This window comes from Lycorma delicatula, chromosome 11 (genome assembly GCF_047948215.1).
Source record: "Lycorma delicatula isolate Av1 chromosome 11, ASM4794821v1, whole genome shotgun sequence".
NCBI lineage: Eukaryota > Metazoa > Arthropoda > Insecta > Hemiptera > Fulgoridae > Lycorma > Lycorma delicatula.
This window is the reverse complement of record NC_134465.1, coordinates 81,330,197-81,353,701: the sequence shown is the minus strand read 5'-3', so window position 1 is coordinate 81,353,701 and position 23,505 is coordinate 81,330,197. Positions and strand designations below refer to the sequence as shown.

The 23,505-nt window shown below is 26.8% G+C and overlaps 2 protein-coding genes across 5 annotated transcripts in view; one reads left to right on the top strand and one right to left on the bottom strand.

Annotated features, from left to right (window-relative positions):
* LOC142332566 (putative prefoldin subunit 5) overlaps positions 1 to 23,505 on the bottom strand; it is an 85,773-nt gene that overhangs the window by 15,995 nt on the left and 46,273 nt on the right. Inside the window, exon 6 of one of the 4 annotated variants that reach the window (XR_012758330.1) lies at positions 16,695 to 17,098. The exons of the other annotated variants lie outside the window; for them this stretch is intronic. The gene's annotated coding sequence lies outside the window, so the exon portion shown is untranslated. Of the gene's footprint in view, positions 1 to 16,694; positions 17,099 to 23,505 lie in introns of those variants that run through there. 4 annotated transcript variants of the gene reach the window in all.
* On the top strand, positions 2,151 to 23,495 carry LOC142332432 (uncharacterized). Its single transcript, XM_075378878.1, has 4 exons — positions 2,151 to 2,222; positions 4,792 to 4,929; positions 10,320 to 10,508; positions 23,422 to 23,495. Exons 1-4 carry the CDS (start codon positions 2,165 to 2,167, stop codon positions 23,493 to 23,495), a joined length of 459 nt encoding a protein of 152 aa, XP_075234993.1. The 5' UTR covers positions 2,151 to 2,164.

The following is a 23,505-nucleotide window of genomic DNA, read 5'->3' as shown; positions in this document are numbered from 1 at the left end:
AATGGAACTGTGTTAAACAAACTGATACAAACATTGTGACAGTTTATGTTACATTTTAACTATTCTACTATTCTCTAAAATATTGTGTACTTAGAAACAATAACATGAAATAATTTCTTTCAATACAACATAATTTTAATAAAATAATCAATTATTATTAAACAGCCTATAATGATTATCAATCAGAGCACCTTAAGTTTACATCATTACCAGAAGAAGTAAGTCGACCTAAAATGAATGCAAGATCTTCAATCTTGAATATTAATTATAAAAATTGTTATTTTAAGCATGGGTTCCATTCAACAGTGTTGTTTTCTGGTGCTTAAAAGTTAATTATTTAATGGAGTAATTATTTACTACCAAATCAGAATTGATGTGGTGTAATGTTATTCAACAAGGCTAAAAGAAAATTATAGCTTACCAGTTAAAAAAATACAGGAACTGTGATACTCCTTGTTCTATGGGATCAGAAATTAGGCCATAGTTGGGATAAAATACACAAATATTTGACGCAAATTTCAAATTTGTAGTCAATGAGTTTTCAAAATATTTGGCAAATCGAAATAATATTGAATATCCCCAGCCCTAAATTTTATCAACTTAAATTAAAACTTTAGAACTTTAAATAATTTATTAAGTATTTTCATCTTAACAAAGCTCGGTTTTCTACAACCACTATACAAAATTAATGTCAAAAACTACCCCTCCCTCTTTTTAATTTTTTCACAATTTAGCCATCAATGTCCCACAAGTAGAATTTTTTTGAGTCTTTAGAAGAATTTTGTCGAGCCAATCTGGAAATATTAATCAAATCACAAACCAACACACCCATGTAAATACATGTTACAGAAATTTCTACAATTTTTTGTGTTTTCTTTTTGGTAGTCTTGAAAAATTAACGTTTACCAAAAACCTTGATGTAAAAAATTTGGCTATTCATTCCCTTTATATTATGCTACTTCATCAGTAGTAGAGTTATAGTCGGAAAAGTGAAAAAAAATGTATCAAAATTAAATTGTAGGTATTGTGCTAAATAAAAAAAAAAATTGAATAAACCAAATTTCACATTCAGCTAGAGGTGCATAGATTACATGCACACACTACTCAACATCAGAATTTTCCAACCTTCCCAACTCATAGATACAGGACACATAACCTGTCTATATAAAAATATTTACCATAACATGTAAAAGTCATAAACTCAACATGATTTAGCAATATGCGATTTACAAATAAACAAAGTTGTATAACAGAAACAACATACTGAATGAATGAACACAACATAAATAAGAAAGAAAAAAAATACAGTATATGACCACATACTGAATACGTTTCCATCTCTTAACATGCATCATCAGATATTCCTTAAAAGAATCTTATGGAAGCATATTTTCAAGTGACAGAAAGTTGTTTAACTTATCAATTCATTTAATTGTATTTTAAATTGTACATCCAAACATAGGAAATATAGGCACTGCTTCCAATGATCAAGCTTAATCTCTTAAAAGCATTCTACTTCGCAGAATAAAACACACAGGAAGAATTTTTTGTTATTACAAAATATTTTTACCATCAGATTTCAATAAATTAGAGCCTAGGTGAGTGATTAAAAATGTTATTTTCATTCATTGTCAAGTGCTAGTTTTTACAGCTTACTCTATCAAATCTTTTATAATTGTTTGAACATTGCAGAATCAACATGTATGTTATAAATATATTTTTATAACAAATTTCATAGTTATATAAAAGATATATTTTTTTTTTATTTTAACTGAATTCTACCCATAAAAACTAGTACAGTTTTCCTTTCCAACTTGTTTCCACCTTTTCTTTTACAACTTGCCTTATTGAGAATTATATGAGTATGATTTGGACATATATTTTAAACTGTAATAGAAAACTGTTCATATTACTTTAAAAAAATTTAATAATTACAAAGTAAATATTTGGAGAAATTCTCAGATCAGAGAAGAAATTTGATCAGATTTTTCAGTTTAAAATTCCTAAAGCAATGTTCATTATAAATAATAAAATTATAATCAAGATACAATATACCAAGATAATAATTATCATCTACTTATACAAATTAAATTCTGTGTCTTTTCCAAAAATAAATTAAAATAAAGATATGTTATTTGTTTCAGGGAGATGTAAATTGTTTGAAATGTTTCCAAGTGATGCTATAATTAAGAGCAATCCTATGTTGGATAATACAATTTTACGTAAGTGTGTATTATGTTTAATTTCTTGACTCACGAAAAAACAAAACAGATAGGTGTAGTGCAGAATTTATAAATTTTAATTGCCTTTTAGAAATACCTTGAACAAGAAACAACAGTAACTCCTTAAAATATCCATAATCTCATTAACATTGTATACATAGCTTCCAATAAATCTGGAAGGGATATACAAAAAAAAAAAAAGATTCAAACAAAGATTGTTACAAAATCAGAGAATTCCGTCTTTAATCAAAATAAATTTTCATCAAATATCCAATGAAGATGTCAAAAAACCTAGTTATATCATAGTCTAGAAATAAAGCAGAGGGTAACAGCATACCATCAAAACTAAATCAACCACCTTTTTTTATCATACCAGCAACATAAGAACATCTAAACTAAACATCTAAATGGATTGAAATTATTAATTTATACGTACAAAGTTGGAAGGAAGAATATAATACATAGCCAGCTACAAGGCAGTTTCCCCAACATGCAAATGTAAATTCTATGACAGGTAGAAAATATTGGTTTAGCAATCAACTGATACATCATTACTTCATGAAGATGATTTTGTTAGGAAGCTGGAGTTTTATGAGGAATTAAATTAATTATTCATTGTAAAATAAATCATCATTTCTTAAGCTCAGTGATAAAGTCTGATGAAGCATATTTTAAGATTGAATGATCAAGTAATCACTCTTAATGTGGAATTACAAAAAATAAATGTTGAGATCTTATTTCTTCAACTGAAACAGAATTCACATCTTAAAATTTTACATGAGTAAGATATTGTTATTGTTATCACAAACATACATCATTATCTCAAACCATTTAACTACTCTATGTTTGGCAGCAAAATAGGGCATCTCCTCACTGTGCTCTTCAACTTAGAAACTACCTCAATCAAACCTTTTCTTGACTGGACCGGATACCAAGGAACAATTAATTAATGAATGGCTACACCATTTTTTGCTCTGAGAAATTTTCATAGACATGGTATTTTCTTCAAATCCAAATGGCTGAACCTCTTCATAATCTCAACTGAAAAACTTGATTTATTTTAAAAATAAGGCTGAAGTCTTATTGGAAAAAATGTGTAATTCAGTGGGTTGTGAATTATGGGTAATCAATGGGTGGTGTAAACACCACTTGTAAATAAATATAAACACCACTTTAACCTGTATATAGTACAGGTTAACTCTAGTTTACAGTGAAATAAATAGCACAGATAGGAATTAAATACCTTTTTATTAACAATTATATATATTACTTGACAGCAACAGTCAAACAAAAGTTGTATTAGGCAATGTTATTATGTAGTACTTTTCATTAATCTATTACAACGCTATTATTACTCAAATGTACAGAGTGTGAATTTAAAGTTATGGTGTTGTGCTGTAGCTACTGAAACAACACAGAAGTATGCAATAAGAAAAATTAATACAATAATATGGCCAAATTATCACCCAGCCAATATGGTTACTTTCACGTTAATCTTAAAACGATAAAAATTAAATTGATTCATTTTAAAATTATTCATTCAACATGAATTTTCCTACAGAATGATGTTGGACTTATATGATAGCAATTACAGGTACTATATATCTAACTCCGAGTGCTGACACCTCGGATCAAAAGTATAACTTCAGTATAACAGATGAATGATACACTAATCCATCGGATGAAATTAATGTGGTAATTACCTTTAATTAAAAATCTGAATAAAAAGTAAACATGTTATACCATGAAGATGTTAGTAAAAATTGGAATTCTTGTTAAAGAAAAATGTATTATAATAAACAGATTTAAGATCCCAGGCAAAGTAGTTAACTTTTTCCTTCAGTATCCCAGCCTAGAGTATCTCAGGGAAGGTTTAATTACTGAGCATTAATTAACCTATTACTACCATTTTTATTTTTAAGTTCTAATTAACAATACTTCCTAGCCTGGTGATAATGGAATGTAATAATCTACAGGTACACTTACTAACTGGATGCAGGTGCAAGTGGACTCTTTTCCAAAAAGTTATCTGGACACTTATGGAATATCATAAAAATCTATCAATATAAATTACTCAAGTTGAAAAATATTAATGTGTGCCTTACATAGTTAACTTTATATTGCTAGAAATTGTTAGTAATAATCTAAGGAGTAAATGCATTTTAAGCAGTCCAGATTTTCTCAATTAATAAATGATATTGAATAAGATATAGAAAAAATTGCTTTATTGGCAATTCTACAATGAAGTCTTCAGCCAGAAAATGTCAAGTAAATATTTCAACAATGAAATAGGAATTGTATCCACAGTCATTTAACTAAGAACTGTTTTGTTAAAAGTGACCATAAAATCCTTCTTACTCGACATTCTTTATTTATGATTACCGTTCTTACTTTATGATACATAAATAAATTTATTGATTAAAAAGATTATTTCAATTAATATATTTTGATGCAATACTTGTAACAATATACCGCAATCCACTACTTGCAAAATATTATTTATTATTCCTATTATTGTTGCATTGTTGTTTTTGTTTTCATCTTTTATGTTTCTTTATTCTACTTACAGATTATACAAGGACAGAAATGATATTCTCTGTAATAAGTTTATTATTAATAATGATGGGATTTTTCTTTTCATTCTATACATTTCGCAATCCAAGGTACATGTTTAAACGACTAGCTGGTGGTATTCATTTTATAACTTGTAAGTATTATTTCAACCGGTTTAAAACTAATAATTCTAAAAAACTCTTTTTACAAAAATTTTACATTTAAATTTTATGAATGAATAATATTTTAAATGTGAAATGAAAATTAGCATAATAATCATTTTAAAATTAAAAATTACTCAGTAATAAGCTTACTTAAGTAAATAAATAGAAATCTTTTATTTTGATCAGTACATAATACTTTATACAGATCATGTTAAGATGGGTAGATATGTGTAGTATTCCATAGATAAAAAAAGTAACTGCCAAAGACTTTACCTGGCGGGATCATAGGAAATAGAGATAAAAACTTGGATCACAGCAGCCCTTCACAAAATACACAATTATAATTTTAAAATAGATATTAATTATTTAAAATCTAAACACATGAAAAAATTTTAACATAAATACATGATGGTACTCAATATAAAAAATAAGTATAAAATATTTCATAATTCAAAAGTCATTTATGAAAATTATTTGGATTCATATTTATTTACAAGTTGAACAGAATGCAGATTTAGGTTTTTATATTTTTTATTTAGTATTTGAAAATTCATCGACCACGTGTTATGTTTCTGTAAAAGAAAATCTTTTAATTATATTTTAAATATAATGGTGGGAAAATTTTGTAAGTAGTTAAGTAAGTTATTAAAAAATGGTAATGGAAACAGAATAAGGCCCTTTTCTCAAAAGCAGAAGTATTATATTGAGTTAACATGAAAAAATGTATTTTCTCTGGTTTGATTGACATTTTAAGATTAAATGACTATTCTTTTTAACAAAGATTGCGCATCTATAAATACAAACATTTTTAATTTTCTAAATATGGTTTACGTAATTCATACTGATGGGCTCCAGATAATGACCTGACAGCCCATATTTGTATCTTAAAAATTTCTTCAAACTTTTTAAGGAAGCCCGAATAGTTTATGTTAAACTTCACATAATAAATATTAAATAATGTTCATTATATTTAATAATGATAAGTTTAACATTTTATTAAAGCACTTCAAAGGAAAACAGGAAGTTTGATGTTGTTCCAAAAGAAATCAATTTGATCATGTGAGAATTCCAATTAAATCTGTTTTCTAATAAAGCAGCCAGGAAATCCATAATAATAATTAACAAATAATAATAATAATAAATAATATACAGTACTAATAATTAATCCATATACAAGGAATTTTTTATTTCTATGTTGTAGCTGCACTGCTTGAACACACCCATAATGCAAGTTGTCTGTCTAATCTGAGATTATTTTTAATTGTTTCTCTTCTGACCATACCGACTCTGTATGACAAATATAAATATAATAGAGCTGTTGTAATGTCTTAAATTATTTCCATGTTTTTATATTGTATATATCATGTTTTTATATATCCATCTTTTTTATATTTAATAATGTCATAATATCTTAAATAATTTCATATTAAATAGTCATAATTAGCTATTTCATGAATGTATCTTGGTAGAATAACAAAATTGTAGAAATGGTTTATTATTCATTATCAAAAACAGTAGAAATAAGGTATCAGGAAGTGTCCTTACTACAAATAAGAACAATCTTCTTTTTTTTTACTGACATTTTAAAACCCCTGATTAAATATTTTACAAACTCCATCATTTATGGGATTACATAACATTATATTATTGCACCAGTCTGTAAAGGTTATTTGAGGTAAAAAAACAACTTATATCCATAACATATTATGTTATTTCTACCTGAATTAAATTATCCCAACAAACACAATATATATATTAATTTCTTGCTGAATATTACTATTTTGTTAATGGCCCATAAACTGTACCTGTCAGATATTTCAATAATTCTATTTCAACTGCTTCAAATATCAATTTTTCTGACCCATTAATTAAGGCCCAACATTTCAAATCATGTAACAAACAAAACAGATCTAAGAGGGTGTAAAGTTTCAAAATATATCGTTTTACACTTTAGAGACTAATTTTTTCCTTTATATATAGGTCACTTAATTCTTAATGACTAAAGTTTTGGGTATTTATAATCTTTTAACATTTTTATACAAAAAGAATCCACAGTTTTTGATTAGGTTATTAGGTTATTTTATATGGGGAATTTTTTTGTTTATTTCTATGTTGTGGCTACATTTCTTGACCACACCCATTCTGAAAGTTGTCTCCGTAATTTGTGGTTATTTTTCTTTGGTTATTTATGAGTAGTAATTTTCATGTTATAAATAGTGTTTTGTGTAAGTTTATTCCACTTTTTATTAAAAAATCATATTTTCATAACTTTTGTCCTGTGTGTCTAAAATAATGGACATAACTCCAAGAAAGTGTAAAAAATTGTTTTTCTTCTGAGCATATCAACTCTTTCTATATGACACAACTACAAATAACTACTGAGTGTAGTGTTGCACTTGGAATAGTGAATAGTATCTTAAAATGATTTAAAGACATTGGTTTCTTTTCACCTCAAAGGAAATGTAAATGTGGCTGTAAAAGAAAAACTATTCCCAACACAGGATTGGTTATTAGCAAGAAAAAGTAAACGTGACCCAAAATTATTTGCTGCAGACCAAATTGAGAATTAGCAGCCAGTGGAACAGATTTACACATGACAACTGTTAGATGACGACTTTTGCAGCTGGATGGAAAGCTTGTCAGCTAGCTAAAAAGCAGTTACATTCATATGTTTAGGAGCAAAGAGTTCCATATATTAGAAAAGCATCAGATGAAAATACATTATTGGCTCATACACAACTTTCACTTAAACCTCCCCAGAAAAAAAATGTCTTGGAATTGTTTCACATTTGATTGTCCTTGTTCATTACTTCCAGTAGATGGTATGTTGAAAAGGTTGTGATACAACTTCAAAACAGAAACTCTCACAAGGTAACAGAATGTTTCAGTAAGATCATACCATACTGCCAAAAAAGCGGACAAATTTATCAAAGAACAAAATTAAAGTGTTTCCATGGCAGGCAACTGGCCAGATATAAACCAGATTGAAAATCTTTGAGTAATAGTAAAAACAATGTCTTTCAAAACTGAATTGTACAACAAAAACTGCCCTCATTAAGCAACAATATTGATATGATTTTATGATGAAGAAATTTTAAAAAAATGAGTAGTGTGCTTGTTGATTCGATGCCAAATTGTGTACATGAAGTGATTAAGAATATAAGAGGAAATTTTAATTACTAGATATTCACAAATTCTACAGGTATGATTTTTTTCTAAATAAAGTTATCTTTTATTAAATAATATCTGTGTTCGGATTAATTTGCATGCTAATGAATACTCCTGTTATAATACAGTCTTATACTCTTTAATGACATCAAATGAAAGTTGAAGAAGTAGCTTAATGAGAAGAATGTGAAAAATATTTGTAACCAACTTATTAAAATATAAAATTTGGTAAATTAATTGATGATTTACAATTTTTCGTTTGTACCTCAAATTAAATGTAAATCAGAAATGTTTCTTAACTAACTATCCCACCAAAACTATCCTCTTTTTACATAATTATTATATCTTAAATTAAATTTTTGTTTATTCTCCAATTCACTTATAAGAAACTTTAAAACTAAATCATTAAAGCTGTTTCTATTTTTTTCAGGAAATAGATAGTACACAAGTGCTAATTAAGCAGGCATTACAGCATTCATTTAAACTATATTTTAGATTAGTTAAACCTTACTTGTACAAAAATCTTGATATATATTTACCAGGTGAGAAACTTAAAATTGAACCACTACAGACTAAACAAAATTGTAGGCATGTAACATTTTATGAATTAAATGAAAAAATGAAAACATAAATTAAATTCTGTATTTGCATCTACAAAAGTTTACATATTTACCATATTTAAAAAAAAATTCAAAGTAAGCAATATATTTTATGTGCTCAAGTGTTCATATTGAGAGTCAGCTAATGCAAAATATTGTCAATACCCTTTCAACAAAAAATCTACAGATCTCTTTATTTAATGTTTACCTTCATTTCATTGAGAGTGTGGGAATTTGATTCCTAAACTCTATCCTTCAAACAGTCCCAAAGGAAAGAATTGCAACTAGACAAATTTGGAGAACATGGATGCCAAAGCACTCGCCTGACAGTTTGTTCTCTTGTAAAAACCGCATAAATGCATGCTAGTAAATCTTTGTTTGTGACTTGTTACTCTATGTTGTAGGAAGAAATCACATTCTTTTTCACAGCACAGTTTTAAAATTGTGCAGCACACTTTTAATATCATACACCAATTTTCTCATTGTGAACTGGACACTCAAACATCTGGTGAAGATTTTCAGTCATAAAATACCTAGTGTTGTAAATTAACATGCCCAGATAAAAGAAATCATGCCTCATCTGAATTAAATACAGCATCAGGTCTATCTGTCCTTCAACAATGTTTTTGGGAAGTCAGTCGCATTAAGACATTTTGGTTTGTTTGTTCTCTTAAGTTACTGCAAAGTTGCTCACGATATTGTTTCAAATTTAAATCATGAAGAATCTTTACAACAAGATGTGTATTTTACACCTCTGTTATGATAACTTATATATGAATTTTTTTCAGATCCACAGAAATTCTTTTTCCGTTATAGAATCTGTTGTAGTCTCTGGAACCTGATGGAAGGTTGCCTATTTTCTGTTGCATTTGAAACCAACTCAAGATGGCATTTTTTAACCAAATCATGTCTGCTAATCTTTACTGGGATACTGGCATTTAGAAATTTTTCCATAATTTTTTACGGGTTTTTAGAAAGAATCCAGAATTCACATAAGCTTTCATTAGCATTGTTTTCCTCTATCAAATAAAGCATTTTAAAAAAGATAACTGCAGAGAAAGAGACTATATTGAATGGAACATGCATGAACAGTTTACAGCTGACAATAATAGATAAGAGTAGTAACATACACAACTAATAATGGCAGTAGCAGGAACATTAGCATCATTAAAGACAGTACTCAAACAACTGCAATTTGAGCCGATTTGGTTTGGTTTTAAATTCTTCACCTGGTATATCAAATTAACTAACTAGTAGTATCAACAAACAATTAACTATTATTTTAATGAAAGTAATGATGAAACATTAAGATTTCCAACATATTTTATTTATCTTTCTGGTAAACATAATCTCCTAATTTCTTTTTTAAGGTAAAAAATAAAATTTATAGCATATGAAAAATGCCAAGCTAACCCAGATTCAAATCTGGAACTTACTGAATAAAAGGTAGACAAATAGACATAACCATTCCTGTATGGAGGTTGTTAATATGTAAATATTATCAAAATTTGTAAATAAATAAATTTTAAAAAAGTGTTATATATAGTTCTTAAGCCTAACCTACCTTTGTTAATGTCATGAAAGATTATTAATAATTCAAAAATTATTTTTAGGTTTATCAGTAATGGTGGTCATAGAAGTTTTAATGAGTTCAATTGTCTATGAGAAAGAGCATCTTCCAGTGGTACACCCAAAGAAAGCTGATTATTATTATGGCTACTCATTTTACCTAGCATGTTTAGTTTTCATTTGCAATTTATTGGCTGGCATCGTATTCTTTTGGTATTCAAAGAAACGTAAAGGTAATAAAGCACCTACAGATGAAATAGCCATGGCTGATGAACCGACCATAATTGGTCGGTAAATTTAATATTAAATATAACTAATACACTCATTAAAAAAAAAAAGAAAGAAAAATTTATTGTCATGATACTATAAACCTATGTTAGTAATATAATTGTCAGATGTCCCTCAATATTCCCAGTGTGTTCATTTCTCTTTTACAGATTTTAATTAAGTTTATGTAGTGTAGAATTTTTATAATAATTTAAGAATTCAGAATTCTATTTTTTTCCTCAACTTTTTAATATATCTATAATTATGTAAATGTAAGAAACTATCTTTACTAATTATAAGACCCCCTATTTTTATCTAGGTCCACAATTTGAAAATAATGAAGGTTTCAGGTATAGAATTAACATGAATTATGCTATTCTACTTAGTATTTAATCAGACTTTGACTGGTAAATGAAAAAAGTAATTGCAAAATAATTGAGAAAAGAAAAGGTGTGCATATAATTTGTATTCTGTAAAAAAATACTATTATAAAAGTAATTATTAGTAATTTAATTTAAAGTTTTCAAAGTAAATTTTTGCCAATGAAATCATTGAAGTTTATTTATTAATTATTTTTTGCAGTTATTAGTTTTATGATGATTTTGATATCTGGATAAATCATTGATTTATTTTTAAACTGAGCAAAGTTCATATTGCTGGACATTACAAGTCTACAACTAATGTAATCCTTTTTTACTATCAAATATTATATCACCAAGAATTCTAATGTAAATAATGGCCTTAAGTGAATATAGATTAATGTTGAATAGTTTTTATATATAGCCTGTATAGAAAATGTGCATTAGAGGATAATTTATATATCCTCTATAATTCGTCAGATGAAAAATGTTTATGTCTGACTGATCATAGCTACTTTATTTACCAACAATTTGGCTGAAATATTTGAAAGGATATCAAATTAATTCATGTCACATCTTAGGTGCACAGCCCATGCAGGGCCCTGGCCTGAGCCCACTGGACTGCTCTAGTATTTAACTCGTCATCACAGATCAGCTGATTTCATAATCAAGAGTTCAAAGGTTCAAATCCTAGTTACTACTACATCATGGATACCGATGTTCTTTGGTGGTTGGGTTTTAATTAACTACATATATCAAGAATGGTCGACCTGATACTGTATAAGGCAGTATAAGACAGTTATTTACATCATCCTCTGAAGTAATACCTTACAGCGGTTCTGGAGGCTAAACAGGAAAAAAGAGGACCCTGGCTTCACCTTTCTTTGAATGTCTCTGCCTGATGTTCATCAATAAAGGTTGTTTTTAATCATTTTCATTACATTTTGACTTTAATTAAGATTCAATGCATTCTAAACCTGTTGTTTATTCTGCACAAAGCAGCAGTGTATTTTGCAGTCTAGACCCATCAAAATTACACCTTGAGGATCACTTGATTTTATGTACAGGTTTTCCCCCCCCAACCTTCAGAGAAGCAACTCTTATGTACAAGCCAGCCATACCACTTTGGATCAGCCCTGACTATATTATTTCCCCAACCCCATCATAACTGGAAAGTATTTGCCATGTGGAGGGGAGACACCTGATTGAGGACTAGAAACATCTCACAGTACTGTTCTACACTGTTTGCCTTATATTTCTTTCATCTCTCTTTTTTCTGTTTAGCCTCCGAAACCACCGTACGGTATTGCTTCAGAGGATGAATGATGAATGAATGATATGTATGAATGTAAACATGTAAACGAAGTGTAATCTTGTACAGCCTCTGGTTAATTGAAACCAACCACCCCAAAGAACACCAGTATCACGGTCTAGTATTCAAATCTATATAAAAGTGACTGCCTTACTAGGATTTGAATCTTAGAATGCTTGACTTCAAAATCAATTGATATGCAATAACGAGTTCACCACTAGACCAACCTGCTGGGTTATATTTCTTATGTCTGTGTTATATAATACTATCTGCAATAACAATATTTAAAATTGCACATGTCAGTGTTACTTTCTTTAAGAGTAATTATATTCATTATAAAATTAGTTCCAGTAGTGGACAGAAAGATGCTATAATTTGTAAGATTCATTATTATCTGCATTTTAGTAAGCTTAACATCCTGACTTCCAATAGTATGTTCTGTCGATGAGTCTTATATATACATACACACATAGACTAAAACATATATTGTTATTAATTATACTTTCCCAAATAAAACAGCAGTTCAACAATATGCTGAATGGTTACAATCTAAGATATTGACTACATCACAATAAAATATATGATTTTAGTTACCACAGTTCTATTTTCAAAGGTTACTATTTTGTAAAAAAAAAAGACTGATATTATTTGATTATTTGTTTTTTTCTTAGTGTTTTATTTTGTTGTCGATACAAAACTTCAACCAAAACAGTAGGTAAATAAGATAGCTATAGCTAACCAAAGACATTAATCTCTTCTTCATTGAACACACCGAATTAGATAACGCTTAATTTTTTTATTTGAATATTTCAGAGAAATGAGGGGTCTTATATATGAATAAATATGGTAGTTAGTTAGTTAATTTCTTAATTAAATTTTTTTTAACATTAATTAGAACAAAATATTACATCTAATAATTTATTTTATTATTAATCTATAAATATTTTTGCATAAAAGTTTTCTTTATGATTTTATAACCATTTTTCATCTATATTTACATATACTTCATGTATGCATAAGTAACAAAATATTATAGATTTAGAAAATATATTTATTCATAAATGTATATATATAATTATATATGGTTTTTTATTTTAAATATTTATTTTGCTTTTCAGTTAAGATTAAAGTATAGTTTTATAAATCTCAAAAGACATTAATTACTTTTATACATATGATAATTTTAATGTAGAGCGTGTACATATTTATTCATAAGAAATGAACACTTCAGAAATTATTTTTCTTGAAAATGTAATACAGTGATACTTTTTGTTTTTAATTTTTTTAAATTATACAACAAAGATCTATAAGCAAAAGTAGATTAATAATGTTACATAGTATGATTATTTTTTATTTATTTTTTTAAGGGGTAAAATAAATTATATAAACATCATTACTCAGTTCAAAGATTATAACTATTTCTTTATTATCTATTTTATTACTGTGGAGTAATACGGTTTTACTCCCACTGCTAATTTTAAAAGTGTATAAAACATACTATTTCAAAACAGAAAGATAATGCATTAATTCGTTGCGTTAAACTATTTGTCTCAGTCTTTCTTGAGGCTGTATTGTATGTAAAGCATCAAAAGGAATCAATAGTAATAGTCATAAGTTCTTTCTCTGACAGTAATGAAATCCACTAAACAGCAATTCTCTGTGGTGAATATATATCATTTGCACTTTGGTGAGCTTGATGGGACTAATGTAAAATCATTTATTTGGCTTGGTCAAGAAGGCAATGGTATCTTGCTACATGGCATAGCAGTAATTCTGGTATGGTAAGGCTATTATTTTTGAGAATAGTACATCATTTTAAAGAATGGCCAGAACTAATTTTTGATTCTGGTCAGGTTGATGATCAGCCGTTATCATTATATTTTTAGTGCTAAACATGCATATTATATACATGGGTTTTAATCATTTATATAATAAAATTATATGTTTACATGCAATGAAGGTAGTGAACATGCAATGAACATTTTACTTATCTTTTTTGTGTACTGCATTAACTACGTATGATACTATAATTACATAAAGCAATGAAATTCATTATATCTAATCGACATAATTTAACTGCATGTATGAATTTATATATATATATATATATATACATAAATCCTGTTTTTGTGTAAAACAATAAAACTAGATAAAATAAAATAAGTTAGCAGAACTAAAGTACATACATAATAATTTAATTATACTGAACAAAATAACAGTAAAAAACTGTCAATAGTTAAAATTAAATTTTACATTGAACTTGAAGACTCAGTTCAATTTTTCACACTGACAAAATAAATTCGTCAAGTTAAGTTTTTAAAATATGAAATCCCCTGATGATCTTTGTTTGTAAAATCACAAATAGTTGCCAGTTTCATCCTCTCAGTTTACAGACAGACTGCATGCAAACTAGCCAGCCAGATGTTCGTATGATGAACATGCTGGCTCTAATTCATTTAACCTCAGATTCAAACCCTGGCAACAGTATAATGTTTTTCACCCATCATTTCAAATCATATCAATAATAGAAAAACCCTCACTGTAATAAAAACTGAATAAAGTTTGTAAGTAAAGGCACTTAATACTTTACTAATGCCATTAGTTTTCAGTAAAATAAACTGTGAAATTTTAAGAAGCCAAAATACAGTTACTGCATATTTATTTTTTGTTACATAACTACTGACCAGTGATACCTAATGAATGTATTTGCAAACACGAATCCAAAATCCAAAATGCGCTGTTAATGCTTAACTCTTCAAGAATAGATATCATACTTTCTATGATTTTATTGTTTTATATATTTTAACAATATTAATATTCATTGCATCAGCAATGGGAAGAAGCATTTTGACAGTTTCTTTGAGGAACGGTTTTTTCATTTTTTTTCGGAGTAGGTTGCAGGCCTGTTATTACTGGATCTGAGCTAAGCAACAATCTACATATAACATCTAGATTGCAGAATTCTCTGCTGAACTTACAAGCAAAATCTTGATGGTACAAGCGAAAGTGTTTTTTTTTAGCCTCAGCACAGCAGCCTCTTCTGACATCATTGCTATGGGTAATAAAGCTTTTCAATGATGATAGATCGATAGATCCATGGATTAATATTTTATGAAGAGTAGGTATAAAAAAAGTAAGACTTCATGAATATAATTTCACATACAACTTCACCATACCTAAACAAAAGGCTTTGAATTTATCAGTGTCTATTTTATGGTCATTAGATATAGCCTCTAAAATGGTTTTTGACAATGTATAATGTATAATCTATGCCAGTTATTGCCGCTGATAGCTCACAATCCATAAAAGATCTTCTACTCATGTTTCCATCATTGTTATTTCAAAGTCCTGCTTTAGGAACAGTACTATTAAAGCCAATTGTGTTTTAAATTCCTCTTGTATCTCCATTTTTCTTTGTTGAATGATTTGCTTATCACTTTGAGTTCTTATTTGCCATTTTATTACTAGCAATGTATATGTAAGATAAAGCAATCCTTCAAACAATCTTATTTTGGCATGGAGTATCAATAAGCCAAATTTAAAAAAATCTTCATTTATCTGCTTTGTCATCGTTGAATTATTAAAATCCTCGAATGATGTTCCGCAGATGTAGCATTTCATCTCGGCATTGCATACTTTATTGACAACCATTGTCAGCATCATGACATGTTTTACCAAAAATGTTTTGTTTGTTAGTGTGATTCCAACTTGTTAGTGTAAGTTGATTGCAATGAACTTATTTTATTTTCTACATAACTAATTCTTCTTTCATAATATTTGTTTCTTTTACAAATCTTATTCAAATTGGTCTGCAAAATCGTGGAGATGAAGGCAATGGATTTCACTGCATCACTAGGGATATTTGAAATATCACTTCCAGCAGTAAAAGTTTCTTAGCCACTTAAAAAAGGGAAGGATTTTAAAAAATGTACTTCAGAAAGATTCAATGGTTAGGTTTTTAAAAAATAAAGGTTAACGTACAAGCCCCAGTAACTAATAAGCAAGACTTGAGCCATCAGACTTTTGAGACAGAAACACATAATTAATTAATTAACATAAAATAGATTTACAAAGTCAGCTATAATTATATGGTAATCATTTCAAACCATTTTATTATTTCTTTCATTGTCTTAGTTCAAGCTCCACTCCATTTTGCCAGAAACATGATCATATATGTGTATATAAATATTTACTTATTTGTTGTGTCACTTATTATTGATGTATCAATTTTAATAACACCTTAATAATTATGCAATTTTTGTGATATTTATTTTAAAACTTTAGTAGATGTTTCTGAGGAAATAAAAAGGACTTTCTCTTTTAGTTTTTCAGACAAAAAATTATTTTATACATTGAAATTAATTTTAATATTTATTTCTTTTCAAAAGATATAATATTAAAAAAGCTTATTAATATTTTAGGTTTATCTTTTAATTATATTAAGATAATTAAAAAAATAATAATTTCTTATTACATAGTTTTATTTTATAATTTTATAAATTGCTGTATTGTATAATATTTTATTGCTCCAAATAAATTGATCGTGTTTTTACCCTAAAACTATTTTTCATATTTCTTATTCTTCACTTTTTATGTTGGGTAAATGTTTTGCTGAAGCATGATTATTTGATTTATATACTTGTACATGGTGTTTTGGATGTCAGTGTTAAAGGTTTGTTATTCATTAAATACAAAAATTAATAGACAGTTCTTTTCTTCATTTTTATATTTTCATAAAATGGCAAGATATTTTCCAATGTACTACAAGTTTTGACCAGTTCGTTTCTCTTCTCAGAAACATATGCTGCTAACTAATGTTCAGTTCTTTACCCTTCACCACTTTCTGTTTTTTTTCTTCACCACCAATATTTAATAAAAATGTATGCTAAAAAAAAAATTTTACATGCCATAATTATATAAGACACATTTAAAAAAACTAAACATAATGAATAATAGTTTTAGATCATAATGAATTTTAGATTATATTTAATGATTTTCATAACTTTAATAATTCAATCAATGATTGAGAATGAATGAACAAAAGGAGAAAAGATGGAGTCAATTGTAATTTGGTGAAAATTGTACATGTCAAAGTTATTTTAGTGCAGTTCTCACAAATTTTGGCTTGATGAGGGGGTTTTTTATGCATGCCTGATTGAATTCAGTAAGTGTAGATAAAGCATGCATACAAAGCTAGTTACTCTATGATTGGACATATTATCATTTTCACACAAAAATAAATTTTATAAACTACTATTTTGTTAATAATCTACCCAGCAATCATTTGTTATTTATCATTTGTTAATTATTGATACTACTCATCTCAACTTCGCATTCAATAGAGCTGCAGGCTGGTGTATAAAAAATACAGACTGGTACATAGAATTCATCTCATTAAGTAAAAATAAAATATTTTGGTAGGAATAAAAAAAGAAAAAGTAAAAAAAAAATTTTTTTACTCAAGGATGAATTTTAACTATCATCATATAAATATTCTCATTTTTCTTGATTTCTATCTAAATGAAACAGAACTAATGTAGTAGAAGCTTCTTGATTATCCAATTGTGAATAAATAAGTAAGTAGTATAATGCAAAATATCAAACCACAATACCATGAAAATTAAAAAAAAAATAAATGTTTAAAGTTACATGTATTTCACAAAATATTTATTAATTATAAAAAAAAGTTATTGCCTTTTAATCTAATACTTAATATAATTAGTATAAGCAAAATACGTCAAAGTTTTGTAAAATATTTTAATGTTTATGTATACAAAGATAAGTGTATTGTAATATTTAAAGTACAGGGTACATCAATGAAGTAAGAAATTTAAAAATACTGATTTTTAAATAAGATTTTATTTTGAGATGAATGTTTCAATAGTTTTTTGTTAAATAAGACATGGCATTTTATTTTTTTAAAATAATGCTTGAAAGGTGGATGGTAGATGGTCCTCGCCAATTGTGACACAGATTATTGATTCATAGAATTCACACAGATTCTATTGCAGAATAACCTTCTATGTATAGTTACTGCAGAGTCATCATTTTTATAAAGTGGTTTAACACAGAATAACATGATATGAACTTGAAAACTGTTCCCTATTTACTAAATGGCATTAAGTGACTGGCAATTTATCATTAAATTCAGCGTCTTCATCTAAACATCAAATGAAGAAATTTAATTAGCATTTCAAAATTTAATTAGAAAAACTCATAAAATTTCAAATGTAATAATTCTTTCTTTAAATAATACAAATTAAAATAGTATTTTACTCAAATTTGAGCATTAGCATGATGAATTTAAATATAAATTAGTAAATGTGCAAAATAATTATTGAAATAAATTTAAAAAATAGGTTATGCTCAAAAACAGTTTGAAGTTTACTTGCAATCTAAAACTGTATGATCATTCTGATCATTGAACAGCCAACATCAATAGTAGGCCCAGATCAGATAATAGATAAACTGGGCATTTGCCCAGAGCAGCAGATTTTAGATAACAGCAAAAATAGTAGTAGAGAAAAAACAAGCTAAATAAAAAACTATAAAACATGAACATGTTGTACATTTTCAACATACTGCAGATGCTTAGGAAGTTAGACAGACCATCCTTCAATGTGTTAAATGAAATCACTTGGGAGCAGCATGCATTCTGAGAGCTTGAATAGAATCCCTGAAATTGGTAATAAATGAATTGAAGGGCTTAAACCTGTCTTTGTCGACAAACATTGATGCTTTCAAGTGCAATTTCGCAAATATATTTTTTTGCGTGCATGTAGTTTCAGGAAAAACTATTATTTTTATGACCGATGGGTGGAAATGTAATTTGAAATAAGGACATTCAGAAAATTACAACAAATCCGTCATTGTTTATTTTGATGATTTACAAAAATGAGTTTTGTTTTAAAGAACTTATAAGAGATTTTGTAGGAAAAAGTGAGGAGAAAATTGTGTTAGAATTCAAATCAATTAAAAGATTTTTTTATTATTATTTGTAATCATACATTTTTTAAAACCAATTTATTTTCTTTCATGTTTTAATTATGAATATTATCTGTTATACTTTATTGAAATGAAAATTTTAAATATGTGTTGTATTTTTTGATATTATTTTTTATATAAATATATTTTATTTTAAATAATGTTTTTACTTTTTAAAAATATCTACAAAGATTCGCTGTCAAAAATTATGTTTCAAAATAATAATATGTAAAGGATGGTGAAAATAATTTTGATGTATGTAATTTTGAATGATGGTGAAAAAGCTGGATCGGGGGCCTGATAAGTAGACACATAGTAGTCATTAATATCGGTAAAGAAGAATCATCATTCTCATTAAACAGAATTTTTTAAAATAATTTTTAAGCACAACCTATTTTTGTTATTTTGTAACTTATAACAAATTTAAATTTATGTATTTCCCATGTTCTAAAAAATTAAATTTTGATGTAATATTCATATAAAATTAATTTAAAGAGAATTCTGATTATGAATTTTGGGAAATAATTGTATGACAATGTGTTATTATATCAAAATGGGAAAAAGTGTTATTTCTTTTAAATAGTTGCAAAACAAAACAGTAGTTTAATATTGGGTGTTTCCACATTACTAAAGTTTCTAGATACTTTATTTATTTTAGGTATAAAGATATTTTCTGACAAAATTCTTCACTACATGAAGAGTTCACTTTTTTCACTTTTCACTATATGTATTTCATTTGCTGTATTGTTATATTTTTAGGTTTAAAGTTATTGTAAAATATTGGCATGTATGCATGTATGTGTATAAGGGTATGTACATAATATGTAAGATTATAATATAAACATTAAAATAGTAACAAATGTAAACTAAAAAGACAGATTTTATTAGTGTAATATATGTTGATGAATTTATGTTTATGTTAAGTGTATTTGTGTTACTTGTGTACTTTTATAGTGTTAAATTATGTGTATGTGTGTGTAAATTTTATGTAAATGTACTAAATTAATATTTTATTATAAATTAAATTTATTATAAATTACTTATAATTTACAAACTTAAATTTGTCTAGTAAATGTAAGAATTTTCAATTTCATAGGAAGAATTAATTTTGTGTCATTTAATTAATTTCAATTAGACCAAGCTGGTCTAGTGGTTAACTCATCGCAAACCAGTTGTTTAGCAGCTGATTTTTGGTGTCAAAGATTCTGAAGTTCAAATGCTACTTAGTTAGTTGCGTTTATACGGATTTGAATACTAGTTAGTAAATACCAGTGTGCTTTGGTGGTTGGGGTTCAATTAACCACAAATCTCAGGATTGGTCAGCCTGAGTCTGTACAAAATTACACCTTATTTCTTGTCATACATATAGCCTCATCTCATTGGGCCATGGAGAGGGATTTCTTATTGTTCAGTTGAATAGATTGCAACATACACAATTACCTTCAGGCCACAGAATTTGAACAGAAAAAGAATTATTGTAAAATTACTAAATTTACTAAAGACAATGAAAGTTTTGCCTACTACATTAAGATAACACATAAATTGAATTTAAAAGAAGAGCATTTTGTTACTAAGATTCATTCTTATCTGACATATATCCCAAAAGTCAGGGAAAATCACATTTCCAGCTCTAGATAAATGATACCAACCTTTAGACATGAATTACATTAATTAAACTATTAAATTGAACAAAAAAGACATGAATTAGAATTAATCAAATTAACATAATAAATATATTATCACTAGAGATCAAGGCAGTTTACTGGATGCTTTATCTTTTGAATGAAATAAATATACAATCTTTGTTACTATTAATTTAATAAGTACATCAGAGACTTTCATTATCAGCATTTTTATAAGCATTCAATAGACACTGATTAATCATATTTTTAGATTAATTCATTATTACTCTTAAGTATTAATTAATATATTAGTATTTCTAGATCCTTTCATAAAACAAAAGTTGACATAGTTTAAGATTAATTTCAGTAAAATTCTGGATTCTAAACTTTTTTCATTAAATTCATTATTTCCATCTCTTTTTTTAAAATAAATTATATGCTATAAATGATATTTTCAGAAATTAATTGAATTAACTAAAACAAAAGTAGTTTAAATCACATAAAATATTATGGCTTAGGATCAGTTTTTATATTAGATTTTGGTAAATAAATATGTTACTCCAACGAGTATGTAACAGTTAAATATTACTTTGATGTTACACACTGATACATATACTACTCCAGAAATAAAAAAAATGGAACTGCCTTGTAACTTACCTGTAAAATGGAAACCAAGTGAAAACCTTGATCAGAACAGCATCACAAAATTTAAAACTAATAATAAAAAATGGCATGACAGTAAAATCACTTAAAATAAAATAAATTGTACATTATTTTATAAGAAATTTACAAACCCAATCGATTATTCAACAAGTCCAGTATTATTTTATGTAAAACACAGTAACCCTACTTATCAAACAAAAATGTAATTTATAAAAGTATATAGATATTACAATAATGATATAATAACATATCTAAAACTGGAAGATAAATAAATTAAAGATTGCATAATCAAATTAAATGTCAAAATAGATAAATTAAATACTTTAAATATTATATTATATTACATTTAGGCTGATTTACATTTTGATTGAGGCTGATTTTACATTTAGGCCTGAGCAGTATAAGTGATAAAGAGCATGATATTTTAATGAACATAATCGCTGATGTTAAATGATGGTGAGATAGAATTTATACTTTAGAATTTATACAATTCTAAAGTATTATATTCCTTGTGTAGTTGGTTTGAATGATGCTTCAACTTGATTCAACATTAACAGTTTGTGATCACTGCCCAAAAACAGTAACATTATTAAAATACAAAGGATGAGGATGAATATCCTTGAATTTAACCAGTAATAATCTGCCTTCAACTTTTAGGGCTACTTGGATGTAGATTATATGTTTGTTCATCCATCAAAAATGATGTAAAAATTCCTTACTCATCACTAAAAAATAAGGTACTGCGAACAGGAAAACCCAAAGTCATCTGAACCATATATTTAAAAAAATATACATTACGTCTAAATCTTGTAAAAGTACAAATGTGCCAATTTTTGAATATTATTTTGCTATAAAGTAAACAGCAACATCAGATTTCTGTGCCAGCATGTTTTCTGAGTAAAGAAATAATAGTTTATGGCTAAACATCATAATACGATTTGCTTTCAGTTGTTGAAGACTTGCTTAAATACCATTGATCACAAGGTCTTAAACAATCAGGTATTCTTTGAAGCTGTAAGTCTTGATTTCAAATTTAAATAAATGTTTAATTGTTAATGTTCACACTTTTTTTTTTGAGTTTAATCATATATTTTGAAATTAAGATAAATATTATATTTAAAATATTAATAATTTACTAAATTTTGGTTCATTAAATTACTTTTTACAAAAAAAATATTTTCACATATTTTTATTCTAAGTTGCATGATAATAGAAAAACAAAGCTAAGCAATTATTGTGTTGTTGTATCGGGTAAATAACAGAATTTCATGATACATTTCATCTAAAAATTCATATTCTAACTATAATTTTCTTTGTTACTAACAATCACTATTTTTATTTATTTTATGCATTGCACAAACTTATGTTACTTAAATCATTGCAGCACATTTTATTAACAGATATACACTTAAAAAAAATCCATTAATGTATTCACATGATGAAAATAACAAAAAAAAAAAAAAAATAATGGTTAAAATAAATGATAGATAAATGAATGCATTGTCCAGTGAAATCTCACTTCAGCCTTTATTTAGTCTTCAAACAGAATTGGTTGGGAAGTTTTGTAAGTTTTAGTCAATAATTATTAAATGATATGAGTAGAGTTGAACTTATGGCGTGATTTTATGATTAGAGGTATTATACAATAAATCATAATAGAGAATCAACCACTCAAGCCTATCATATGATTAAAAATCGTATTACATAAATAATGAAAACAGAGTGACTGTTGTTGAATTGCTAATATAAACATGCATATTATAATATTTTATGCTAATAAGATATTTAAAAATAACATATTAAAACAGATTTTAATAATTTTTTTTCTGTTAAATGTAATATTAATTCTTATAGTTATATTTTAATTTATGACATTAATTATAAACACATAATTTTTTAAAATAAAGTGTTTAATTAAAAATCATTTAACCTGTTTTAGATGAAGACTTTAACTTTATAGAATTAGAAACTGAAGAAGATAGGTGGATGAAATTTTTTTTCCAGAGAGGGTAAATAATTAAAA